Source organism: Primulina eburnea, chromosome 15, assembly GCF_022965805.1.
Source record: "Primulina eburnea isolate SZY01 chromosome 15, ASM2296580v1, whole genome shotgun sequence".
Taxonomy (NCBI): Eukaryota; Viridiplantae; Streptophyta; class Magnoliopsida; order Lamiales; family Gesneriaceae; genus Primulina; species Primulina eburnea.
The window spans coordinates 36,788,988-36,814,457 of NC_133115.1; the positions used below are offsets into that span (position 1 = coordinate 36,788,988).

Here is a 25,470-nt window from a genome sequence, read left to right on the forward strand (position 1 = left end):
AATCGTTCCAACAGTGAATCAAGAAAAAAGGAGTTGCGCGGTAACTTTTTTCATTACAATTGACGCATTAAACTTGTTTGAAATTGATCAAGGTGCAATTAATTACATATGAAATGTTAATTTATAATATGGCGACATCTTCGGATAAAATTAACATATTTTACAGTGGTAAAATACTCTCTTGATAAAATCATCATAGAGTCTCATGTTCGAGCTGCTCTCAATAGCATGGTTTCCCAAATCAACCCCTTCTTGAAATTGCTTTTGGCTCTATACACACACACAAACGCAAAGAGTAAGATATTTATTTACCCTCAACTATATGTTTACATTGAGTCTTAACGGGATTTCTGGGGTCACCATTAATCTGACATTAACTGAAGTTTCATTTTCTTTAGTTATGCAAGGACGTCTTTCATGTTCATCCTTTCTCCAGGTGATTCTGCCATGCAATTCAAGGCTAATTCCAGGACATAATTAACACATCTCCATTTCTTGTTAAAATTTTCTTCCCTTACTGTATTAGACTGAATTTTATTGACCCACTTCTTGAGGCTAAGGTCTCCATCAAACATCTCATCACTAGGCCGTTTTCTTGTGAATGTTTCCAATAGCATGACGCCATAACTATACACATCACATCTTGTGGAAACCATACCTTCCAACCAAAATGACAAATTCAAACAAATTATTAGTGAAATATGAGCGGAAAGTGAGAAGAAAAGGTCAAGGTTGAGTATTGCCCGGAGCCAAAAATTTTGCAATACCAAAATCACTAACATGGGCAACCATGTTTTCATCTATAAGGACGTTGCTAGGCTTCAAGTCATAGTGAACGACAGGTATGGAGTAACCATGGTGAAGATATTCCAAGGCACTACTGCTGATTACCTTCGTGAGATTTCTACTGCGAAGATTGCAAAGTACTTATCATTCACTCTTCAACGCATCTTGGACTAATGCAATTAGGCTTTATATGAATACTTAATTTGGAAGCAATTTTTTGAAACATAGCACTACAATGGCATGCATTGATTGCCAAAATATAAGGTCGTACCTGTGAACTTGTTGAAGCCAAGATGTTTTTGCATTGGACAGTATTTACTGAATCCATACATTTTACTGCTACTATTCTGAAACTATGCAAGTGATCATCATTTTAGCATGAAATTTGCCTATTATTTGGAGCCGACACACGAATTTAAGCTTCAGTTAAGCTCGCTTTTAAATAAGAAATCAGGTCGATTCATTTCATAAGAAATTTAAAATCAATTAAGATAAGGGAACAAATTTAAGTGCCGGCTAAATAAATAATCATTGTGTTATCTGGTCCAAGCATACCAAATACTTGTAAAATCGATGATCCGATACTCCAATAGTTTCTTTGCTCCTGAATTTCTACTTTGTTTGTATAAATGCTTAACCATGTTTTATTGTATTGCTTGATCTAGTTGTCCTCAGAGCCTGTTTTACCTTATAGATTGACGATTGTGCAGTTATCGTCCAAGTTTTTTTCCCCTTCTTTTAGAAATATTTTGATAATATGTATTTTGGCTATATATATGAACATTATTCATTTAGTGAAATTTTCATCAGGCGTGCTTAAATGGAAAAAATTACAATAATAATGAAGTAGATACTTAGTATGAAAAGTAAAATTTATGCAGACGTGGTTGTCTGCTTCGCTGGTAATTATCATAGTCGTTGGTTCAAACTTTCAGAGACGAAACAACAAACTCGAGTTTTAATTTTACTGTCATGCCACTTGTTTTTAAGGTAATAACTGTCCATTTGAGAGTGCAAACTCTGGCAGCGAAATACTAAAAACCCCTTATAAATTCAGACCAGGTCCCCATCTCTTCAAGCTTTGTCCCTCCTTATCCAGACTGCTTCTTTACGGATCTATATGCCAACTTCCCTCAACGTTTCACCTGCCCATTGGTCACCCCTGCCTGATTCCTCAACAAAAACACCCCTTGCTTTCCACTTCGTGGTATCAACTCCAGATTGACTCTGATGTCCACACCTTCATATTGTTTGGTTTTGGTGTAGATTCCTATTGTAGATATTTTTGGGCTTGTTTCAAGGTTCTGACTTTGGCTGGGGAATTGCTGTTTAAGCATTTATGGATCCAGAATTAAGAGAAATCAATCAAACAGTCTCCAGAGATCTTGCCTGTGATAAATCAGCAAATTCAGCTCATCTGGAGACTGTGATTGAGATGGGAGAAAATGAATTTTCTGATCCAAATGCGGGCTCGAATGGGTCAACGCTAAGTGAGCCGGTATCCCTGGATGATGCAGCAAAAATTGAAGATAAGTCTTCTTCTTGTGTGATTGATGTAAGCAGCAGAGATTCTTCGGGAGAAAATTATAGGGTTTGTAGAATATGCCATTTGAGTTCAAAGGAAAGTGGGAAGACTTTAATGGATTTGATTGAACTTGGTTGTGAATGTAAAGGTGAGCTTGAAGCTGTGCACCAGGAATTGTGGTGAGGCTTGGTTTGGGGTTCGAGGGAATAGGTAATCTAATCTCTTGTTCTTAAATGTATATTTTGAAAATAACAATTGTGTACGTTGCGTTTTTCGCACATGAAATTTGATATACTCCGACTTTTACCATTGCAATGGTTTTTCTTTTCTATCTGATGTTTGCAATCTTTTTTGGTATTTTGAGCTCTTAGATGTGCTCATATTGTTTGCAGATAGCTAGTTTTAATATTTGATCTTGGCATGGAAGAAATAGATGCCGGTTGTTAGGAGTCTTGGTCTTGTGTTAATCTTGGGCGAGCTCGTAAGAGAACGTGGAAGTTTAGTCCTCATCAAGGCTTGTGCGCTGTTTTCAGTAGACTAGTAATTGAAGTGAATCAAGTATTATTTTCTAGGAGAGAGAGAGAGAGAGAGAGAGAGAGAGAGAGAGAGAGAGAGAGAGAAGGCTGCTCTTTAGATTGAATGGATGTGTTAATCATGGTTCAAGAATTTCTATGGTTATGTTTCGCTTTTGTTCTATTTTATTTTCAAAATCGAGATTGGATATTGATTACTTGGCCAGACTATGACGAAGGGTTGAAACTTCTAGGAATCCTCACAGCTGTAATTTGTGGCTTTCCTATATTATGTTCAAGACGAACTTTGAACTTCATGAGCTAGGTCATAACTTGAAAAACGGCTTCCTTTTCCCTTACACTTTCTTCTCTGTTTTGTAATGTGTGATTGGTTTCAATTCATCCATGCAGATTGTGCGAAATTTGTGGTGAGACTGCAAAAAACATTAAAGGTGTTGGCAACAATGAATTTATGGAAGAATGGAATGACCATATCTTCTGATACTAGTAATAATTCATCTGATAACAACAGAAGGTGTTTGCGTGGACAACCATTGTGTAATTTCTTAATGGCGTGTCTGGTAATAGCATTCATCCTTCCGTGGTTTTTCCGAGTAAATATGTTTTAGGGACGCGAGTGTTAATTACCAGCACGAACTCATTTGTCATGCAAAGTCTGTTTTTGGTCTGCGTGAATGGTCATTTGCCATTGTTGTGATTGTTTTTGAAGTCAGACGAGTTGGATTCTTGATGTTTGCATAATCTTCTGTTTATTAGGCTGAGTTGTAGGTTCCCATTTCAATTTCTCTTTATTGTTTCATTGTATTTTTTCTCTCGTTTGTCAGTTTCAAAGATTCACAAAATAGTTATATATACTCTTAGATTCTTGGTCACCAACGGCCATCGATTGAATTTGCGAGGAATGCTACTAGGAACAATATCACACATTATGGTAGTGAAATATCAATTGCTTGTTGAATTATATGAATTGGTAAATGTCACGTCTCGGGACCGGAGTTATTCAACACCGACGTTGCTTTACAACCACATAATTAAAAACCAGAAGCTTCGTAATACATTATAAACCAAAAACCAGTTTGTTACTCATAATCAATCATAAGATTGTTTTTATAATATAGATTCTTAAAATGATAAAAATATGCGGAAGTAATTACAACTTACTATTATCAGCCTCAAAATTAGTCTTGTTCATCTTCCACGATTTTCTCTTCTGATTCATCTGGGAAGGATTGAGTAAGGGGTGAGTGATATGTTAGTCACTCAGTCAGCGAGGGCCGTTTGAGCACATACATAACAAATACACATGAATTTCGAAAACCACATGTCATATCATGCATCATGTCATATCATGCATAACATGATTCTCATAACATGTCATTATCATAATCGTAAACATAATTTTGACCAAGGCACTGAGATTTCTTTATTTTTCATGGTTTACTGATATTAGTCCCTAATTTATACCTCTAAGAGAGCAAGACAATATAACTGTTACAATCCCACCGTGTAAGGGCCATAAACATATCATGTATACTGAGATTTTCATCCATATCCTAGGCGGCCAATTAATATGGTAGCGCATAGAAGTTTCGACTAGCCTAAAATCGGGGCGGTTTTGGACCGCCCAGTGCCTAGGTGGTCCTAGGCGGGGATTTTTAGAACACTGCATAAAACATACGATAATCATATCAAGAAGGGTTAGAAACAGAATAATGGTGATCGACCGAAATTTTCAAAAATGAAATAATTCATATGCAACATATTTTAAAACAAACTCACTTAACTTAGACTGGAAGAAAACGTGAAGAACTCGGAAAACATAGAATATTCATGCAACCGACATTTCAAAAACGCAGCAGCACATCTACCGAGAAATCAGCCGCCTTAAAAAATTCATTGCGCCTTATTGAAATGTTGGATCGAGTTTAAACTTTTACATTACGTTCACAAGTAAATCGAATAAATTATGAATGATAGAGATCGAGTTTAGAAGTCTTTTTTTTAACCTTCCTATGGAAAAAAAATCATAGGGACAATGTTCATGCTTAAAATCTGAGCAGTTTTCTTGCGAAGACTATAAACGAAAAATTAACCTTAGATTTGACTGAAATTTAGATATGTTATTCAAAACATATATATATGAAAGCATATTCTGAACGGTGGAGATCGGATTCTAAACACTTGATTTATTGAAACCATTTTCTGAACTTTGACATAACTTTGATTACTGCAGTAGAATTTTGGAGAGAAATTTCGAAAATTGAGGTGTAAATTTTGAATGAAAGCTTCACTTATTTATAGAGGGGTAGTAAAAATCTAACCATAATTCGATTAATATCTTTCCTAATTTGGAGATGCTCTTCCATAGTTTCATGATAATCCTTCCATAAATATTGAAATACTTCCTTGTTGATGAAAAAATGTCTTGTATGTGATATTTTCTTCTAATTAAGTGGATATCCAGGCCTTAATTTATCGTGTATCTTGCACTGGATTTCGAATTCCTTGTATTTATTGGCTTGAAATTTCAAATATAATGTATTATTTAATATTTTCGAATTTATTATTTTTACAATAATATCATAACTTAAAAATAAATTCGTATACATCTCTATATTTAAACAAATAATTAAATGCTCAAAAATTTGGATTCTCACATTAAATTACTCAAAGTTCAGGGGTTAAAATTTTTATGGAAAATGCAACGAGCTAAATTTTATTGTAACACGGATGCATACGACTTGAATTAAGACTTTTGTTCTTGAAAATATTACTCAATTCATTGAAACAGCTTGCATTTTTTTAATAAAAGTGAGATTCTTATGATTAAACTTTACTAAACAAACCAAACAATTGTAACAAGACTCTTGTAATACACAAAGTTCGGATCCCCGTTTGATTTTAAAGGGCAGAAAAAGCGAATAAAAATTACCGAAATGGTATATATGTTAAATACGTATATAAGTAGCAGATGGATCACAATTCCGTTGTAGTCTAGTTGGTTAGGATACTCGGCTCTCACCCGAGAGACCCGGGTTCAAGTCCCGGCAACGGAATGAATGTTTTCATAAGCGTTTTTTAATAATTTTCCTTCCTAGGGGCATTATTGTCCTTGGACACGGTTGTAGTCCAATCCACCTTCAACTGCATGCTTTCCACCATTTAATCCAACAATTTAATTAAGTAGCCATTATCCTAGAGCGTCCTGATGTAAGGTAGTTTTTTCAAATATTTTTTTAAAAAAATTAATTTGCAAAATTTTGTAAAAGCAAAGTCTATAATTTTTTTTTTTTTTTGCATTTCTGAAAAATACCTGAATCGAATGATAAAAGAATTATCGCAGTATATTGATTCTTGAAAAAGGACGTTTCAAATAAAGCCAGGTTGATGGAAGCAGATGGCTTATGTTAGCTATTATCAGTGCTGCTACTTTTTAACAAAAATGAGGCGATTTTGTTGACACAAAATCTTGCCTTTTAACATATTTGTTGGGAGCTGAGATGTTTCAGATTATTGGCATTGCTTAGCCTAGCTTTTCTAATTGCATAACTGGTTGCTTGTGGATGATTCTTTATTCCTTGGGAAGAAAAGAAAAAAGAAAATTCAACTAAACTGCACGCAATGCAGTCACTTTGCGTCTGAATATATATACATACACACACATACATACATATAAAGTACGTATAAAGTACGCTAGATATCCTTTCAAAAGAATCCAAAGTTTATCAACTGCTTACGAATATATGCATGTACATAATTTACAAGTGAATGAAAGTTTTAATTACTCACAAATTTAGAACACAATGAATCTAGAAACAGGGAAGATTAAAAAAAAACAAGGAATGCATATCATGAATCAGAGGCTTAAGTTTCATCCTGTCCGAATTATCTGACTGCAGAAGCAACAGCGTGAGCCCACCATTTCAGACTGTCTTTCATCTCAATCTCATTGCTAACAACAGGAACTCTCCAATTAATCAATGGATTCTCTCTGCTTTCTTTCTCTAATATTCCCCACGCCTCAGAAAGATAAGGCCTCGCTCTCGATCCACCAAATTCACCACCACCACCACCACCACCACATGTTGTCTCTTCTTGCACTTCACAGTCATTTTTAGGTCCAAATCTGTGCAGACCTGGTATTATATCCGCAAGACTCGAATTCTTATCTTCTTCAGAAAACACGAAACCAAGATCCATGAACCCCTTCAACTCTTCGAACTCCAGCTCCGACAAGCTCTTGCTGTAGCCTTTTCTGGCTTTTTTGAACCCTTCAATGGGTTTCTTCATCTGCGGGTTGGTGTGGGTTCTTGGAATTTCTTGCGAAATTTCTTTTTGTGAGGGAATGGTTTCGAGTTGGGGTTTTGAAAGGACTGATTTTGGAGATGATGAATCTGGTTTGAAACTCGTATCACGTTTTATGATAAAATGGTCATGGCTTCTCGATCTAGAATGGATGCTTAATTTGGTTGGAACCCTTTGCCTTCCTGAATTTTCTTGATTTTGGCCCGCAAGCGGAGGCTCAGGAGCTGGTGAATTCAAATGTTTTTCGAAAACTTTGGGGTAGAACCAAAAGGAATCGAAGAGGTTTACAACATCCTCCGCTTCCATTAATGGCGGCTGAAAAAAGGAGCAACTATTTAGGCTAGATTTTCAGCTTAGATTTGTGATGATGATGTGTCGAAGACAACATTATTATATATATACTGTAAATAAGGAAGCCGTTGACTGCAAATGGCATTCAAACAACTCGTTTTGCATGTAATAGTATATATATTTTATTGGATTGACCAGTCGGGTTAATTTTTACACGTTTTATTTCATCTTCTTTATGTTTTCGTGGGAGAAATATTCTTTGTTGTTATCATTATTATTTGAAATGTCGTTGCTCCATCGAAAAGGTTGGTTAATTGGCTTCAAGACAAAACAAATTAATATCGTGGGGTACAGAGTTAGATGGCATGAAATAGATGGATAATGGACAAAATGACTACGACTGAATTATATATTGGGATCTATTATGATACTCGTAATCAATTTAATAATAATTCATTTTTGCAAATTAAAACTATTTTGTTCATTTTTTCACTAACTCGTTTAGATAATTAGTTCAACTGAGCGGCACTACAAGAGATTAATCACGGATATCGGTTTCTATCGGCCTTTATGACGATTTGGTTGATATCAATAATTTTGGTCGCTAACTGTGAGATATCGATACCATTAATCGATCTCTGAAATAGCGACCACATTTACGTCATCGAATTCGACAAAATATATTTGAACTATATTCGAGCTTATCGAATTCGAACCAAACTCAAATGTTCGAACTTTTACGAACCAAACTCGAGTATAAATTATTTTGTTTGATATATAATTCACGGGACTTAATATTTTATTAATATATATGGGGTTCCGGACTTGCTCTCTAGAGTGCAAGGCTCGCGAGCCTTAATTATTGATATAATATAATTATATATTAAATATATAATGTTCGAGTTTTCTGATTACTTATTTTCGAACAATAGTTTGAATAGTTCATAAAATGTTCGAATCTTTCGATCCAAACTCAAACTCAAGCTTTAATTCAAACTGAATTCGAGCCACAGTTTTTAAAATTTTCGAACTTCGAATCGAGCTCAAACCACTATGCCAAAAATCACTTTTTACTTCAGATAATATCTGAAGTAATAGGGTACTTAAGTGCCGAAGTATATGGACGTGAAGTAATAGATGTACCTTTTACTTCGCATAATACCCGAAGTTGTAGTATTGAAAATACCGAAGTCTTTTGGCCGGTTTTGGGAGAAAAATCGGTCCAGAATTGGACCGGTGTCGAAGTAATAAATGTGTTTTACTTCATCGATTATAGTGAATAATGAAGTAGTATATCATATAACTTTCTCTTAATTATTATTTAGCGACGGAATTCATGTTCAAAACCGTCGCTATTTTGCGACGGAATACATGTTCAAAACCGTCGCTATTTTGCGACAGAAGTAATGTTAAATACTGTCGCTAGTGTGCGACGGAATTTATATCAAAAACCGTCGCTACTTAGCGACGGGGTTCATATGAGTTCCGTCGCTAATATGTTACGTAAATTAAAAAAAAATTTAATAAATCTGTGTTATGAATTGGTGCGGTAAAATATAAAAAATTTAATAAATCTGTGTTATGAATTGGTACAATCGTGTAAAAGATAAAAATTTTAAGTATCGTAAAGTGGTAAAATCGTGTAATAATAAAAATTTTAAGTGTTGTGAAATTGTAAAATCGTGTAAGTGATAAAAATTTTAAGTGTTGTGAAGTTGTAAAATTGTGTAAGTGAGAAAAAATTTTAATTGTTGTGAAGTGAAGTGGAAGAAATTGGAGAGAATTTGTATGTATTTATAGAGAGTAGTGGAAGAAAATAGAGGGAAAAATTGGTGGGATTGAATTTTTTTTGAAATGGCGACGGTTTTAGTAAAAACCGTCGCAACATTTTAAATCGGCGACGGTTAAAATTGAGTGAAATATATCCGAGGTGGAATTTTTTTGAAAATGACGACGGTGTTCTTTTAACCGTCGCCAAATTTTTAATCGGCGACGGTTGACTTTAACCTGTCGCTACTTTTAGCGACGGTCAAATAACAACCGTCGCTAAATATAGCGACAGTTTTTAAAAAACAGTCGCTAGTTTTAAATATGCGACGGTTTTTATTTGACCGTCGCTAAAATTAGCGACGGGTTTAATTAAACCGTCGCCGATTTAAAATTTGGCGACGGTTTAAAAAATCCGTCGCATGTTTTAATTTTTTTACTTCACTACTTCGTATTTTCATTATTTTTTACTTCATCAAAATTGATATGCCGAAGTAAAATATATAAAAAAAATACAGTGAAGCCCGTGTTTTTAAACATCCGAAGTAAAATATATTATTTTACTTCGCTTGTGTTATTAATGAAGTTATTGGTAATATATTACTTCGTAATTATTTTTGCCGAAGTAACGCCTAGCGAAGTAAAATGTCATTTTTCACATAGTGAACTCGAATATAACTCACTCGAGCTAAATTCAAACATTCAAATTTTCATCATATTCTTTTCAATTCTGTTCATTTACATCCTTGGTCGTAATTCTCACATTAACATATCATGACGTGAATGAAAAGTTAATACATCGTATACATTGGAATATTGAAAATATGTTGACCAAAATAAATGTGTATTGAATTTCTTTGTATTTTTCGAAGACTTTTAATGTAATAAATCAGTAAATACGTGAACAATTCACGAGATATATGCACACGCTCGTTGTTGAACGCAGCCAATCGTATGACCAAAAATTTTTACTTTGAAAATTAAAGGTTGCTATTTTTTAATCCCTTCATTTTCAGACTCTTTCCTTTTTCTTTTTATCAGTTGAGCATTTTCACACTTCCACGTGCGTTAATATAAGGATTTCATGACGTCATCTGCAACGTGTATATATTGACTAATGTAGTATACTATATCTCACATATATAAATTTGTTTGTTTTTCACAAAAATTAAGAAAATCGAGATTGTAATTAAGTCGTGCTTGCACAAATATTTTTCTAAGTATTTATTATTATCTGCCTTGTAGAATAACATATGTAGACACAAGTTTTGGAATGATGTCAAAGTATCACAAAATAATTCCAATACACTCTTTTTTTATTGTTAAAAATGTTCGACATGCAATTTCGAAATTGGTAAAGCTTGCCACATGCATGCTCGACTTCCTAGATCTTGGCAAAATAACTTGATGTTAAAAATTAAAATTATATATCCATTATTTATTTAATTTAAAATTAAACCAGGGATATAAAGTAGGGATGAAGCCAAGTACAGTTGCATTCCGGGGCAAATCTCCTTTGGCAGTGAGCTTACTTAATATTGTTTATTAACTATAAATTTGATCATGCAATAATAAATCCATTACAAATTCCTTTGTAAATTTATCAAGTCAAATTTCGAAAACTCGTGCAGAATGATGACCCTTTACTATTTGGAGGGACGCAATAAAAATGGAAGGGCCCGAGCCTTTTTGTATTCCGTACATTTAATAATGCAATCCCATTTCGATTCAATTGATACATGTAATTATTCAAGAAAGTGCAAATAAAGAAAAGTAAAAATATGAGCTGTGATCCTCTCACGTAACCATGGAAATGGATACGTGACCAAAAAAAAAATTATCAGTGCTAGAAAAAAGTATATATTGAAGAGATAAGTGATTCCAATGCTGGAGAATAATCTGACCACGGGCGGAGCCATCCAATATGTGACTTTTTTTCCCGATATTTTTTATACATAAAATTTTGTCTTATTTCCCGGTAGCTCATGGTTCTATTTGGCAATATTACCTCAACCATGGTTTAAAAAATTCTAGCTCGAGTAGAAATGAAAACCTGGTTCCGCCACTGGGGCTGATCACTGGAAGTGGCGAAAGTGCTGCATGAGATTATTGCAGCAATTGTGAACTAATTAATAAACCATCCATGCACATCTTATGTTACGTTATATATGTTGTATTTTTATAACAAAGTTCTTTTATCACAAAATTAACATAATAACTGAAAGCTAGATAGATAAATTTTGAGATTCAACAAACGATCTAATTTAAGGATAACGATACAAATATATACAGAGGAAAAATCAAGAGGGAAATTTTCAGGAAAAAATTACGGTACTATAAGAAAGAAAACTGGCTGTGGAGTCAAAAATTAATGTAATAAATGTTGATTTAATTAGTAATTAGTAGAGAAATGAATGCGAAATGGTGTACTAAATTTTAGATTTAAATCTTTGTTCTTAATAATGTAGTTGAATATATAAATTTCTTTAACGAAATTAAAAAGATGGCTTGTATAAATTCAAACGCAGGTTAATTACAATGTATAATCTTGTATAAATAGGATAAACTTCCATGTTGCCTCTAAAAAATACATCGCTTCATTTTGTATAAATTTTTTGATCTTTTTGCAAGATTTTGAGTGTAATGTGTTATGTATACATGTCCGTAATTTTTAATGTACATTTCATTAAATTATTTATTTTTCTTTAAAAAAAATATTACATGAATAAAATATTTCAAGACCATGATACTCACGGAAAATTTAGGATCTGATTCCCACAAGTGTCACTAGTCCAGACGCAGGTTTCAAATTTGTCTGGAGTCTGAAATCACGAATAAGACCGTTAGAAGAGGGCCCAATAAGGTGTCCCGGCGTAGCCATAAGAGAGTGCTGCTGAAAATAATATATTGAATATATCAGTTATACATCCAAACCTGGTGTTTATAGGAGAATATCTGGACCCGTGCTGGACCTGTCTTCCATTTGGGCTAAAGATGAGCCGGGGTAATGAGCTCGTCCACGAGGTATCACACCATATATATAATTAGTTCCATCTTAAGATAGATTTGAGTCTGTGCGAGACTGTAGTCGTCAAATTAAGCTCCTCAGGTCTGGTTGCTTCATGAGGGGAATGGATTGGTTTTGGTCGATAGCATTAACGTAACTGCATCTCATTGATGATGATCAGTAGAGCAATTAGTGGACGGCTGAAACTTTTAACTTATAATTGTAATTTTAAAAAGTAAAAAAAAAAAAAAAATCATTCCATGCCCAAAATCTGAGTACTTCTCTCGATTTCTGGGCTATATCTCATACCTTTTCTTTTATTTTTGCAAGCTTAGAGTCCTATATATGAAGATGGAGTGAAATTTTATTGTTTGATAATTATTGAAGCAAACTCCGGAGAATGTAGGGGATAAATAAAAATTAGACAGGTGTAAATGAAAAAAGGTAATATATAATTAAATACCTTTGATCGATTGTGGTGGTCATTGGCCAATAATTAAATGACCAGTGAGGCTGAATTGCCGGGCAAATCTCCTTTGGCAGTGGACGCAATAATAAATATATTTTCTAGACATTTACCGGCCTACTGCCAATGGAGTATTTGCCCAGTAATGCGTCCCCACACAAATGTAAAATTCTCAAGTTTCAACTTCTCAGCTTGATGAACAGAGTTACAGTTTTCACAAATATTTATAGCTGGAGCATACTCTGAAACCTACTAGGATATCTGCAGTATATTCTTTAGCATGCAGCTACGAGATTAAAGCACTTGTTGAATTAGTACTACTGTATTTCCTCGGTGTTTAGGAACAAGAATCGAATCTTATGCTCCTACAAAGCTCCATTCGGAGCATGAACGCCATGTTTGAATGATGACATATCTTCTGCGCGTAAAAAGCATATCCATGGAACAAAAAGGGCAGCGACTGAAAAGTATGGAGGGGAGAAAACCCTAGAGGAATAATAGCCTCAAGCATATGCTACTTCTTACTTCAGCATATCCCAATCACCGGGGGCTCTCAAAAGTACTACTTATCCTTCCCGACTGCGTTTGCGTGTCTTGATATATTCACACATTTACATTTTACACAAACAAACAAAATCATAGTTGGAAAGATTGGACGATGAAAGATGTATAATTTATGCATGATAATCTTGTAATTATAAATTTGAATCATTTTTACATTATGCTATCTATATATTTTAGTGTACGTACACGAACTGCGTATCAGAATTATAATAATTTTTGTTTATGTATTTAATTATATATAGATCGATCTGCAACAAAATAAATAGATTCATAGTAAATATAGACTTATTTACCACTCTTGTTTTTTTCCTTCAAGATTTCACATAAACTCACATTCAATTTTAACACTTTTGATCGATAAGTTTTTTAAAATATATATCGATCAACAAATTAGCACTTGCCATTGGCCATAGATTCGATTTCAAGGACTAATTGCACATACTTTCAAAAGTTTAGAGGCCGAAAATTGAATTAAACTTTTTAGGGACAAAGAATTAATTTACTATTAGTATAATTTTCTCCAGTGTATGATTTTTTTTTCCCTAAAAAATGTTGATATATGATGAGTACCAAAATTTGTTTGGATCACTGTTTTGTTGATGTTTAAATGGATAAGTGGGCCTTTAGCTGAAGAAGATACTCTTTACTTTACATATTTGGACCTCTTCACTACTTTGGATCCACAATAGTCCTTTATTCTTACTCGAAGTCAAAATTAATTTTGACCAGTCACATGATATTAGATTCAACTAGGCTTTTTTTAAGAGTGAAACTAGGCTTTAAATCAATAAAAACATAGTCCCCAAAAAAATTTACCGAATTAAAGTTAATAAAAAGTTATGTCCGATCAAATAAATAAATTTTTAAATGGAGTGACTATATTATCGATCGATGGGGAAATAGCTGAATATCTCAGCTAGAAAATTAGTTTGTTTGGTTGATTACAAAAATTTAATGTTTATATACTAATTTCATTTTAGATTTGCATGTGTTCATATTCATATATTTAGTTTTGGAAAACTATCATTAATGATTGAATGCACCCTATCGTTGAGGTAATTCTCTATTGAATTACTCAAAACCAAAATATTTCAAATGCAAGCCGGGTCGGGTCATAGTCATTCCACAAGTTGTCTCGCGCCTCTTGTAAGTCAATTATAAAAATACCATAAATATTGGTCGTGCAGTGTGAATATTCATGTGATTGAGAGATAATAATAATAATAATAATAATCAAGTTCATCCATACATGCAGTGCAAGTATGCACGTTTTTACTTCAACTACACAAATAGATATGGACGTCAGTTTATTGGACTCGAACTGAAGACCTAGGGGGTGGGGAGGGTGCGACCAACCGACTGGACAAATTTTTAAATATAATATAATATATATAATTTTGATATGTCTACTTCTGAGTTTACATAATTACTTCCCTATATATATATATATATATATATATAAAGTGAAAAATAGATATGAATATATTTAATAGATAACGTATCAAAATTATATATATATATATATAAAAAATATGTGTAAGTATTGTAGAAAGAATCGAATAGTTTGGCAGAAAATTTACGTGGAACCAGGCCATAACTGAGACACATATAGTATATAATATCAGCCGAAGATTATATATACAATAATCGTACGAGTTGACTTATTAAATTATCGTATATACTATAATGAATGATTAATTGATATATATTAAAATGAAAGGGAACGGAAACTCAAGATTATTTATTACAATAAAAAGGACATTTAGTTTGATTATCTGTATTCATGCAATAAATAAAACTATAAAAGCTACAAAACATATATATATATATATATATATATATATATATATATATATATATATATATATAGTAACTCAATTCTAATTAACAGAGTCAATGTTATATATGTGTATGCGCGTATTTCTATGTAATTTTTTTAATTAAAATTTTCAAATTGCGTCAATAAAATTGAATTTAATATAAAAACCAAAAAATGCATTTTGAATTTTCTCATGATTTTTTATTTATATTTATGAAAAAACAATAAATATATCTTTATTTGAGAAATAAATGTTAAATTTAACTTGAAAATAAAGTTTTATGCATCCAGTTTTTATTAAAAGTAAATAATTTATTTATTGTTTTAAATATTTATTACCGATTCTATCGCAAAATTAAATATTTTAAATGCCTTTCAAAGAATAATATTCACTTAAAAAATATTTAAATAGTTTTTTTAATTTTATTAATAGTTAATGAAGGAAAATTAATATATTACAAAACATAGATTAACGGGAAAAAGGAAATAGGGATAGTCATGTTTATTTGTTTTCGTTATGCCTCTTTTTTTCGATCCCAACCACCAACTATTGAAACACAAATTATTAGTCACTACATTAATAGTATATAAATGATTATGAATACTCAAAAATATGAATAGATATCTTGTTATACGATATCATAAGTTTATATCTGTAAGACTTGTCCATTCGATCTATACTTGTAACAACTATGTAATAAAACTGCCAAAAATGAGTAAAAACCAACATATGAATTTTTGAGTTAAAATATATATTTTACTATAATGACTAAAACTGTTAAAAATAAAAATATATAAGAGTAACACATAACTTTGATGAGATAAAACATCAAAATCATAAAAATAAAACTAAAATTACAATTCTTACTCAAAATAATTTTAACTTAATAAAGTTTTAGATTGGCCCCGATATTTTAAATATGCAATTTAAAAAATATACGTTTAGTTAAAAAAAAAATTATATATACTTATAGTTAAATAGTTGATTATGTGATCATGACGGTGGACATGATAGCCACAATTCAACCGTATTATATGTGTGTGTGTGTGTGTGTGTGTGTATATATATATATATAGGAGAGATTCTAAACAGTATTTAATTTTGTTATACAAAAAATAAATTAGAATATACAAAGCATAATTCGGTGTGGACATAAATGATAGATACTACAGGGCAAACAATTATCCAATATTATCAGAATAATTCCATTTGTTATTTTTAAAAAACAATATATTAAGAAAGATATTTAATCAACATCACATTTACTTTTTCTCAATTATTGCGTTCTTGAACAGTTCAATTGCCCACTAGAGGCAATAAATCAGCTGGAACAACGGACAACTTTAGATCACTTGTCTATATATTTTACAGAAAGCAAAACATTTAAATTTTATTTCTTTTCTATTATTAATAATGACTTGTTATTGAATATGTCCGCGTCATGGTAACTTTATATTTCAAATGACAAAAAAAACTAAATTTGGAAAAAAAAATATAGATATAACAAACTAAAACTGACATTTGATAATAAAGACCAAAATCCCAAAAATTATCGATAGGAGGGATTAGGCTGATTTTATTGATAAATAAATTTAAATAACATAATTAAATTACTAATTACTACACAAAAATCAACGTGAGGGTTCCTTTCACACAACATTAAAATATACTAAAACCACGTTTGCTTGCACGTCCTCTATAAACTATATCATTAAACAACTGTCAGCATTTGGCCCCTCCATTAAAACTAAGCAAACAAACAACCCCCAATCCACCATTTCTCCTCCATTGTTTCCTTGTTCTCATTAATATCTCTTTTATCTTCTCATACATAAAAATCTTCACAGTCCAGACTTCAGTACGTACTGTTAGAGATGAGTAGATTGAATAACACTAGACTTGTTAGCGAACTTGTAGATTCCGATGAATCCCCGGAAAACAGCGCAGATTCGCCTCGCTCCGCCGTGTCCGGAGATATCAAGACCGCTTCCACTTCCTCTTCCAGAAGAAGGTAATTTATCAAATTATTTCTTTGGGTTTCAAGTGCATGGATCAGCACTGCAGTAGAAGAATTTTTATTGAGATATTAGTTTTGGTAGTTGGGCTGTTTATTTAATTTTATATGATTTACAGTAGGAGAGGAGGCACACAGAAGAGAGTCATGTCAATTCCAATCAAAGACGTGGAAGGATTAAAGCTGAAAGGTGATCATATGACTGCTCCGCCGTCTGATTCTTGGGCGTGGAGAAAATACGGCCAAAAACCCATAAAAGGTTCTCCATATCCAAGGTACTCTCAACATTAATTATTTGAATCTCAATCTTTTTTGTCAACTAAAATTGTACACGGGTTTCAGATAATTAATGAGAGATATCAAAACTATCAGCAAGAAACTGTGTTAAATTTGGGATCGGGTTATTAAAATCCTGATTTCTTGGAATGGCTTAACCAATTACAAATCTTCGCTACATCGATTTTTTAATAAATATTGTGATCGAGTGAACACATATGAATTCATTGCGGTGGAATCAATTCATCCTACGATGTTGCAGAGGATATTACAGGTGTAGTAGTTCAAAAGGATGTCCCGCAAGAAAACAAGTGGAGAGGAGTAGAGTGGACCCTAACATGCTAGTGGTGACATATTCTTGTGAACACAACCACCCTTGGCCGGCATCTAGGCATAACAATCTCAATACCAACCACAAAAAATCCACCAGCTCCAGCTCGGCTTCTGCAGCCGCCGCCACTGCTTACTTGACAGCTTCAGTATCTGAAGAAGACGAAGAAGACGAAGAAGAAGAAGAAGAAGAAGAAGAGGAGCGAGAAGAAGAGAAGAATATGAAACCCGTAATTAACCCTTCTAATCAATCTCAACACATCATCGAGGATAACAAATTTAGCCATCTTTGTGAAGGGCCCCTGATCATTAATGGGAGCGAATTTGGATGGTTTTCTGATTTTGAATCCACAACTTGCATCATGCTAGAGAGTCCCATTTTAACCGAGGACAGGATTGCTACAGACAATGAAATGGCTATGCTTTTCACGATGCGTGAAGAAGATGAGCCGCTGTTTGCTGATCTGGGTGAGTTGCCGGAATGTTCAACTGTTTTCCGCCGTGGGATGGTGCAAAAGGAGGCGGAGCAACGTCGGCACAGTGGGGATGAGACCATGTGCCTTCCCCAAATTTGTCTTCCGTCATGAGCGGGTTGATTATTATATTGAAAATCTCTAATTATTTACTGATATATTTTAAAAAGAAATGTTTCATTCGAGGGGGTTGATGGGTTGATATCACATTTTCTTGTAGTTAGCGCCATGGGCGTCTGTTTCTTTTATGTTAAATCATTAATTTTTTTTATTTTATTTTTTGAAAGTATAATTTTTATATTGGAATCATTATCTCATCATGCAACATTATTATTTTCTTCAATACATTAATGGCTGACATTATATCCAACATCTATATCGAATTTATTTGGATTACCTCTTTTTCAACTAAATTGTTTTAAATTAATAAGATAACCGTCTTATGGTATATTTATGTGAAATGGATCTTTAACTTGACTCGACTCATGATATTTTTTATGTACAACATATAATTTTACACTGCAAAATATTATTTTTGTAAAAATAAACCCTTACGAAACCGTCTCACAGATCAATTTTATAAAACATAACTCATTTCGACCAACCCTTATAAAATATATTTTTTTGACAGAAAAACTTGTAATTTTATTCAAAACTAAGTAAGATCCTCGATTACAAACTTTACTAACCAAACAGGAAACTCTCCACAAATCCACACGAAAGATGAGGAAGAGGAAATAGCAAAATAGGCTAATGAGTGCGCAACACCATTTGCGGTGTGCAAGAGATGTTCTAATTTTAAATGGGCATGAGTTGCCAATAAATTTCTAATCTTTGTTGCAAAGGCCCCAGTGTATCCAAAGTCCTCTGTTGGACTAGTGACTGCTTGCACTGCAATCAGAGAATCCGATGTAATCTGGTTTATCCTCAACTTTTGAGTCTGAGTCATTTGAATTTCCTCAATTGCAATAAGTTCAGCGGCTACTATAGATGGTGGTTTAGTAATTTGCTTTCCAAAAGCTAGCAATGTCTGGCCCTCGTGATTTCGCACAACACCGCCGATTGCATATCGATTGCACAACAACCCTTATAAAATATTATTGTTTATGCTAAAAAAATTACTTTTTTTTTCTCAAATATGGATTGTGTCGACCCGTCTGACTGATATAGATCCGTAACATCATTTCACAGGAGACACATTCTAATTTTTTTATTTATGTTATGAAAAAACATTGTGCGATATATGCTGATTTAAATTAAAATATTATTATTTATGTGAAAAGTTATATTAGATAATATATGTTAATTTGAGTGAAAATATTACTTTTCGTCGTAGATATTGATCAGGTAGATGCGACTCACAGATTTTGATCTGTGAGAATATTTGTGACGTGCGGACCGAAGAGGAAGAGGGTGATTGTTAGTGCCATGAGGTCGCAATTGACAATGAGCGGCTCCTGACAGATTTCTAGTCAAAGAGAAAATGCATAAACCGATCTCACCCAGAAATGAAAGGGTTTTTAAGATTGTTCAGGTATGAAACTGTGCAGTTGAAAAAGAGTTAAAAAATTGATAAAAATTATTCATATCATCCATGTGCATATTCTTTTCGGGAGCTCATATCATAAGCACTCTAAATTTAAGCGTGCTTAATTTCGTAAAATTATGAGCTAAGTAATCCTCGGATAAATTTATCAGAGAGAGCGTATAAATGAAAATATCATTGTTGATATAGTGAGAATAATCATCTAATATGAAATTTTACATTATTGCACAGAAGACATACTTTAAATTAAATTAAATATATCAACAATGAGAATAATCATCTATATGAAATTTTACATTATTGCACATAAGACATACTTTAAATTAAATTAAATATATAAACCGAACCATTAATTAAATAGAAATTTATATATATAATAATTCTCGAAATGAATTCAATATATGATCACATTATGTCTTGTCAATTACGATGGGGAGGGTTCCAAGATTGAAACTATGACAGACATTGATGCGTATGTGGATTGTGGAGGGATTTTAAATACGAATTCTACTACACATCCTTCTTTGTCTTATTAAATCTTCTAGAAAATCAAATGACTTCCTCCCCCAGGCAAAGTGGGCTAGGAATTATTGTTGCATCACTCGATTAATTAATTTCCAAATGCAAGCTGTTAATTATTACTAATTGTCAATCTAAATCAATATATGGAAAGAAATTCATGCATGCCATAACAAAAGACTAATTAAAGGGCGTGCTTTTCAATCGATGTAAAAATAATGTATGATTCGGTTCATAATTATTTTATATACACAAATGAATTATATATGTGATTTATTTAAATTTTAAAATTTAAAGTATATAAAGTAAATTGAATACATGTACCTCAGTTCCAATATTACTGGGATGCATGGGACACTTGAGACATATTATTACATATACTCACTCTGAAATTGTATGAAACAGCACGCACAATACCTCGCACGATGACCGAAGAGAACCATTTTCTTCAAAATTCTCGTTTTTTTTAATATATTTTAGCTAATAAAAATATTATTCAATAATTATATCTAAATAAATCATCATCACTATTTTGTCACCTTAATCATAGATTTTAAAAATAAAAGAAAAAGGAAATGAAAGAAAATGTAACAAATAATACTCTTGTTCCAAAGCTGTAAACTCAGAAGTCAATAGTAAGCAAAGGTAGTTGGATCCGGTGTAAACTTGTCATCCATTTGTTTTTTTTTTCGTTGAACGGAATAACACACATATTATATTAATGTTTGCAATTAATTTCATTCTATTTACTATTGCAGCTGAATCCTCACCAACCTCCACATTCTTCTTGCTCACCATACGATATATCTGATCAAGAACATATGAGAACGCCTTTTCCACGTTTGTAGCATCCAGTGCAGATGTTTCCATGAAGTAGAGTGACTCTCTCTCAGCGAATGATGTTCCATCCTCAATGGAGACAGTCACCAGATGTCGAAGATCCGACTTGTACTTGCCAATGAGCATGACTACAATGTCGGGATCGGTGTGATCTCTCAGCTCTCTTAGCCATCTCTCCACACTTTCGAAAGTCGAATGTCTGGTGACATCATAGACCAGCAAAGCACCAACCGCGCCACGATAGTAGGCACTGGTTATGGCAAGGTACCTAGAAAGCAAAAGGATGTGAAACCATTAAATTGCTATATAAGTTATAATAAAAGTAGGAGTAACCATTTATGATTTATATTTGGCAATTCTTGAAGATCCTTAGACGTCATGCTTACTGACCATGACGACATTGAGTTTAGATATATGTTGAACGTGATTTATCTCTTCATAGCTAACTCCACTGTCTGATATCTGACCATATAGTGACCTATCGACACTACTTTACTGTTGATTGGTTCTTTAGAACAGTAGATGTCGTAGGCATAAATTTGAGCATAGGTTCGTGCAAACATATAATTCGGGACACTACAAAACCCAAATGAAGGTATCTATAATCACTGAACAGCACTTCATTCAAATTTTCACATTTTTACATTGGAAGAGTCAAAAGCAAGTAGTGGAACATCGAAATCCTGAGTATTGTAGTCTAAGAATAAATCTTATTATTAGATCAAGTCAAATTAGGATAGAAATGCAAAACTCTTATTTTTCAATTTAAATAATGGAAAAAAATTAATTAAAAATAAAACATTTCTTTACATATAAATATAGCAGATTTTACAAACAGTGCTGGGAATTCGTGCACCAAGGAAATTATGTAAATATTGTGGCTTCTCTTTCACTAATTTCCCCCAGGCCATTTGTAGTCTAGGGCAAGGCTCCATTCAAAAGATTAAAAAAGAAAATCAAAATTGAAGAGCCCACAAAGCGGATGATCAAGAACTCGCTTCCTTTGTTTTAGAGTGTAAAAGGTGGTGTACAGTCAGTTTGCTACAAAATTTCAGCAGTGTGCTCGATTACACATTGTCTCTAACAACTAACCTTCAAGATAAAAACTGAAAGCTTAATCATAGCTTTGATCAGATCTGTCTAAGCAATAGAGTCAGCGAAAGCAACGTACATTAATACTTTAAAGTAGTCTCAAGAACCTGCAGTGTATTACACAAAATCCGTATCAAGGAAATAGGAAATCTAGAAAATAAAACAAATTGATCATTATAAAAATGTCACCTTTCCTGGCCAGCCGTGTCCCAAATCTGAGCCTTGATAACTTTACTCTCGAGAGTCATGCTTCTGGTAGCAAACTCAACTCCGATGGTGGATTTAGTCTCCAGGCTGAACTCATTCCTAGTGAATCTCGAAAGCAAGTTGGATTTACCCACACCTGAGTCCCCAATCAAAACCAACTTGAACACATAGTCATAGTCATCTTCCGCTCTATACCCATCCATCTGTAAACTGAAGTAATCGCTTCTCAACGTAAAGAATCCAGTTGAATAATAAAGAAAATGTGGAACTCTGAGGTGTGGGCACTGCCGCACACCCAGGATCGAACGAACCTGGAGAGAGACTGCTGGCTCTGCCCGGCATGGCTAATTTGAGATTACCTCACTCTTTACAGGGGTTGCTTTTCACTTTTTTGAAACTCGTGACCGGGGAAATGAAACAAGCCGAAAAGATCTTTCAATTGGGCCAGAAATGGATCGTGTAAAGCCCAAACAATTGAAAGTCTCTAACCCAATAGTACTGTCAGAACACGCGTAGGCCGGCCTGTCATTTTGATGGATCAAAAAATTGGCATATGACGAAGTCGCATACTTGACCCATTTTGACAGCTTTACATATTTTATATCATTATTTATTTTGCAATTTATATTGATGTCTTTGTTTGGTAGGTCAGAAGCCAACGTGTATTCTGAGGTTCCATTACATACACAATATTTTTATTTAAAATCTTCCTTAAATTTATTTTTTTAAAAAAAGAAGAAATGTGTTTAATTAAGTAATATGAGATAGATCCACTATTGCTCGATCAATATTAATAAATTAAAAATATAAAAAAAGCGCATTAAAGATCTTAATTCCGTCCATTCCAACGTAGACTAATTTTCAGCTGTATATAACGTTAATCTGACGGTGTAAAATGCATGAAAACTTGGCCGGCGGCTTCTCATGCATCTGATTCATCTTCCACGCGTCACCACTTCTGTATAGATATATGAACTTTTGTCACCAAACAACTTTATTTACAGCTGGACTCATGGTGTCAAAAAATATATTACAAAATAAATGAGAAATAAACATGCTACTAGTTTCAAGTATCATATTTGTCTCCATATCACAATTATTTTTATTAAAAATATTCAACGTAACTAAATAAAAACACAATAAATATTTTGAAATTTTAAAATTTACTCCAATATCATCACACTTTAATACAAAAAATTATTTGTTGTATTAAAATTTGATGTACGTAAGTACATGCCTCGCGTGGCAACGTTAATTTACTAGTATACATGATTATACGGACATATAAATATTTTACAACTAAATCGTATGTAAAACACGTACATGTATATGATTTATATGATCACTAATATGGGAAAAAACAGAAAACTTCAAAAAAATATTATGTAGTGGAAATCACCATAACAGCTATTTTCTGATACTCATTGGATAAATCTCGTACTAACGCAATAACCAGTAAATCAAGATATATAGGTAAATTACATTGAGTAAATCATGTGCGATAATATCATCTGAGAAGTTGTTGATATAAGAAATTGAATAATTGATCATTGGTCAAATGTTCACTTGTTTCAAAAGACGGAGGGAAAAATTCAAATTTGGACTTGGCCAATGCCAGAATCTCTTAGCATCACCGCGTTGAAAACTCTTGCATAAATTTGGACTTGGCCCGACAAGATCAACCTCTTGGCATCACCGCTTTCAAAACCCTTGCATGTTAGTTATTCCATTCCCATACTTCCTAAACCCTTTTGTAAAATATATATATAGCATTCGTGCCTCAAACTCAGTCCCCTTCTATTTCTCTTACCCTCACACCCACCAAAGCGATCCCAAAACATCTTCGCCTAGCTATCATCTTTTTTGTCTTTGTTTGTAGTACTATATATATATATATATACAGAAAGAGTAAACCTTAAATGGCTCGAAAAAGTCTGATGACATTCTTGGTGTTGCTGATTCTGTTCTCAACTAATTTGGTATCATACGTAAATGGGAGGAAGGTATTGTTGCACATGAAACTTAGCAGTGTTCCATCTTTAGAGGAAAGACTGTACTTAGAATCGCTTCCAAGAGGAAAACTGCCGGCTTCCACCCCTTCCAAGAAAGGCCACGATGTCACCTTTAACGAAAAGCTCATCGCCCGCCACCTAGCTGCCCTTGATCGAATACTCCGTTCGGTTCCAAGCCCAGGGGTCGGCCACTAGCATTATTTATATATAAACTTTTCTCGAAGTTTTGGATTTTTTTGTTGGCTGGATATTGGATTTAGCGAGGGATTTAATGTATAAATTCTTTAAACGCAAAACAATTTATGAAATATGAAATTCTTTCATCCGAGTTGATGTCTATATATTCTATGAGTTAATTGCACTGAGCGTGAAGTTACATATTGAAGCGTATAGCATTCAAGAGTACTAATCGAATACATGAAAGAATTCCTTTTTTTCCTCAATCGTTTTCATCATTTGTTATAAATGGAAAGTTCGTACAAAAATCTCATCCACTGGTTAGACTGCTACTCGGCTTGAGCATTTGATGCGGTGATAATCTATTCTATAAAGCTTAATTGAGCAATACAAACCATTTTCGATTTACCTTAAAACCATCTATTATGTAAATTTAGTTTATTGGGTTAATGGTCATATTAATTATAACATTTATAGTGGCTTGATCGCCCACCTTTTTATAACTAATCATATGATTCTTCTATCTATTATTTTAAATTTGAGTAAAAAATCAACCTTTGATCCATTAAATCATGGCCTCCACCTCCCTCACGGTTTCATTTAAAATGTCTCTCAGTTTAAAACTTCTTTTTCATTCGAATTTTGCTCCAATTATTATATTGATAATTCCAGCTTCAATCCGGTGTAAACTGTAAAAATCACCATAACCAAGAATTGTATATGATATCCTCGTGTCGCAGGTATGTTTGTAGATGATCTGATAACAGAAAAGACTGGTGATTGTATTGTAAGTATTAAAGATCGCAAATCTTGTAAAACTAATTTCTATTATCGATTTTGTAGTTAAAATCAATACACGTGTTGCTTCGACCCCGACTCAATAATAATATATTATCAGGAACATGTATACATTAATACTG

At 33.1% G+C, this 25,470-nt stretch overlaps 2 protein-coding genes, 1 long non-coding RNA gene and 1 other non-coding gene across 5 annotated transcripts; 3 read left to right on the forward strand and 1 right to left on the reverse strand.

Moving 5' to 3' along the window:
* Nucleotides 1–1,686: 1,686 nt before the first annotated feature.
* Nucleotides 1,687–3,698, forward strand: LOC140814059 (uncharacterized). The gene is made up of 2 exons (XR_012114064.1): nt 1,687–2,521; nt 3,235–3,698. It is a non-coding gene; the product is annotated as an uncharacterized lncRNA (long non-coding RNA).
* A 2,129-nt stretch (nt 3,699–5,827) lies between these two features.
* TRNAE-CUC (transfer RNA glutamic acid (anticodon CUC)) lies at nt 5,828–5,900 on the forward strand. Its single transcript has one exon. It is a non-coding gene; the product is annotated as a tRNA-Glu (tRNA).
* A 10,868-nt stretch (nt 5,901–16,768) lies between these two features.
* Nucleotides 16,769–18,435, forward strand: LOC140815105 (probable WRKY transcription factor 65). 2 transcript variants are annotated; one of them, XM_073174218.1, is made up of 3 exons: nt 16,769–17,075; nt 17,201–17,353; nt 17,617–18,435. In XM_073174218.1, exons 1-3 carry the CDS (start codon nt 16,939–16,941, stop codon nt 18,269–18,271), a joined length of 945 nt encoding a protein of 314 aa, XP_073030319.1. In that variant the 5' UTR covers nt 16,769–16,938; the 3' UTR covers nt 18,272–18,435. The 2 variants fall into 2 exon arrangements, with proteins under 2 accessions (XP_073030319.1, XP_073030318.1); XM_073174217.1 differs by having other exon boundaries at nt 16,770–17,075; nt 17,198–17,353.
* Nucleotides 18,436–18,812: 377 nt separating this feature from the next.
* On the reverse strand, nt 18,813–22,680 carry LOC140815711 (ras-related protein RABA1d-like). The gene is made up of 3 exons (XM_073174774.1): nt 22,344–22,680; nt 20,973–21,330; nt 18,813–19,097 (listed from the first exon to the last, which is right to left on the reverse strand). Exons 1-3 carry the CDS (start codon nt 22,562–22,564, stop codon nt 18,813–18,815), a joined length of 864 nt encoding a protein of 287 aa, XP_073030875.1. The 5' UTR covers nt 22,565–22,680.
* Nucleotides 22,681–25,470: the final 2,790 nt, after the last annotated feature.

Bases quoted from the DNA above. Each gene is read 5' to 3' on its own strand.
- LOC140815105 (XM_073174217.1), top strand. From the start codon at position 16,939: ATGAGTAGATTGAATAACACTAGACTTGTTAGCGAACTTGTAGATTCC. The intron at 17,076-17,197 runs GTAATTTATCAA...TATGATTTACAG, and splicing joins ACTTCCTCTTCCAGAAGAAG to TAGGAGAGGAGGCACACAGA. The intron at 17,354-17,616 runs GTACTCTCAACA...ACGATGTTGCAG, and splicing joins AAAGGTTCTCCATATCCAAG to AGGATATTACAGGTGTAGTA.
- LOC140815711 (XM_073174774.1), bottom strand. From the start codon at position 22,564: ATGGATGGGTATAGAGCGGAAGATGACTATGACTATGTGTTCAAGTTG. The intron at 21,331-22,343 runs GTGACATTTTTA...TTTGCTTTCTAG, and splicing joins GACACGGCTGGCCAGGAAAG to GTACCTTGCCATAACCAGTG. The intron at 19,098-20,972 runs GTAAATAGAATG...CAAATGACTCAG, and splicing joins GTGAGGATTCAGCTGCAATA to ACTCAAAAGTTGAGGATAAA.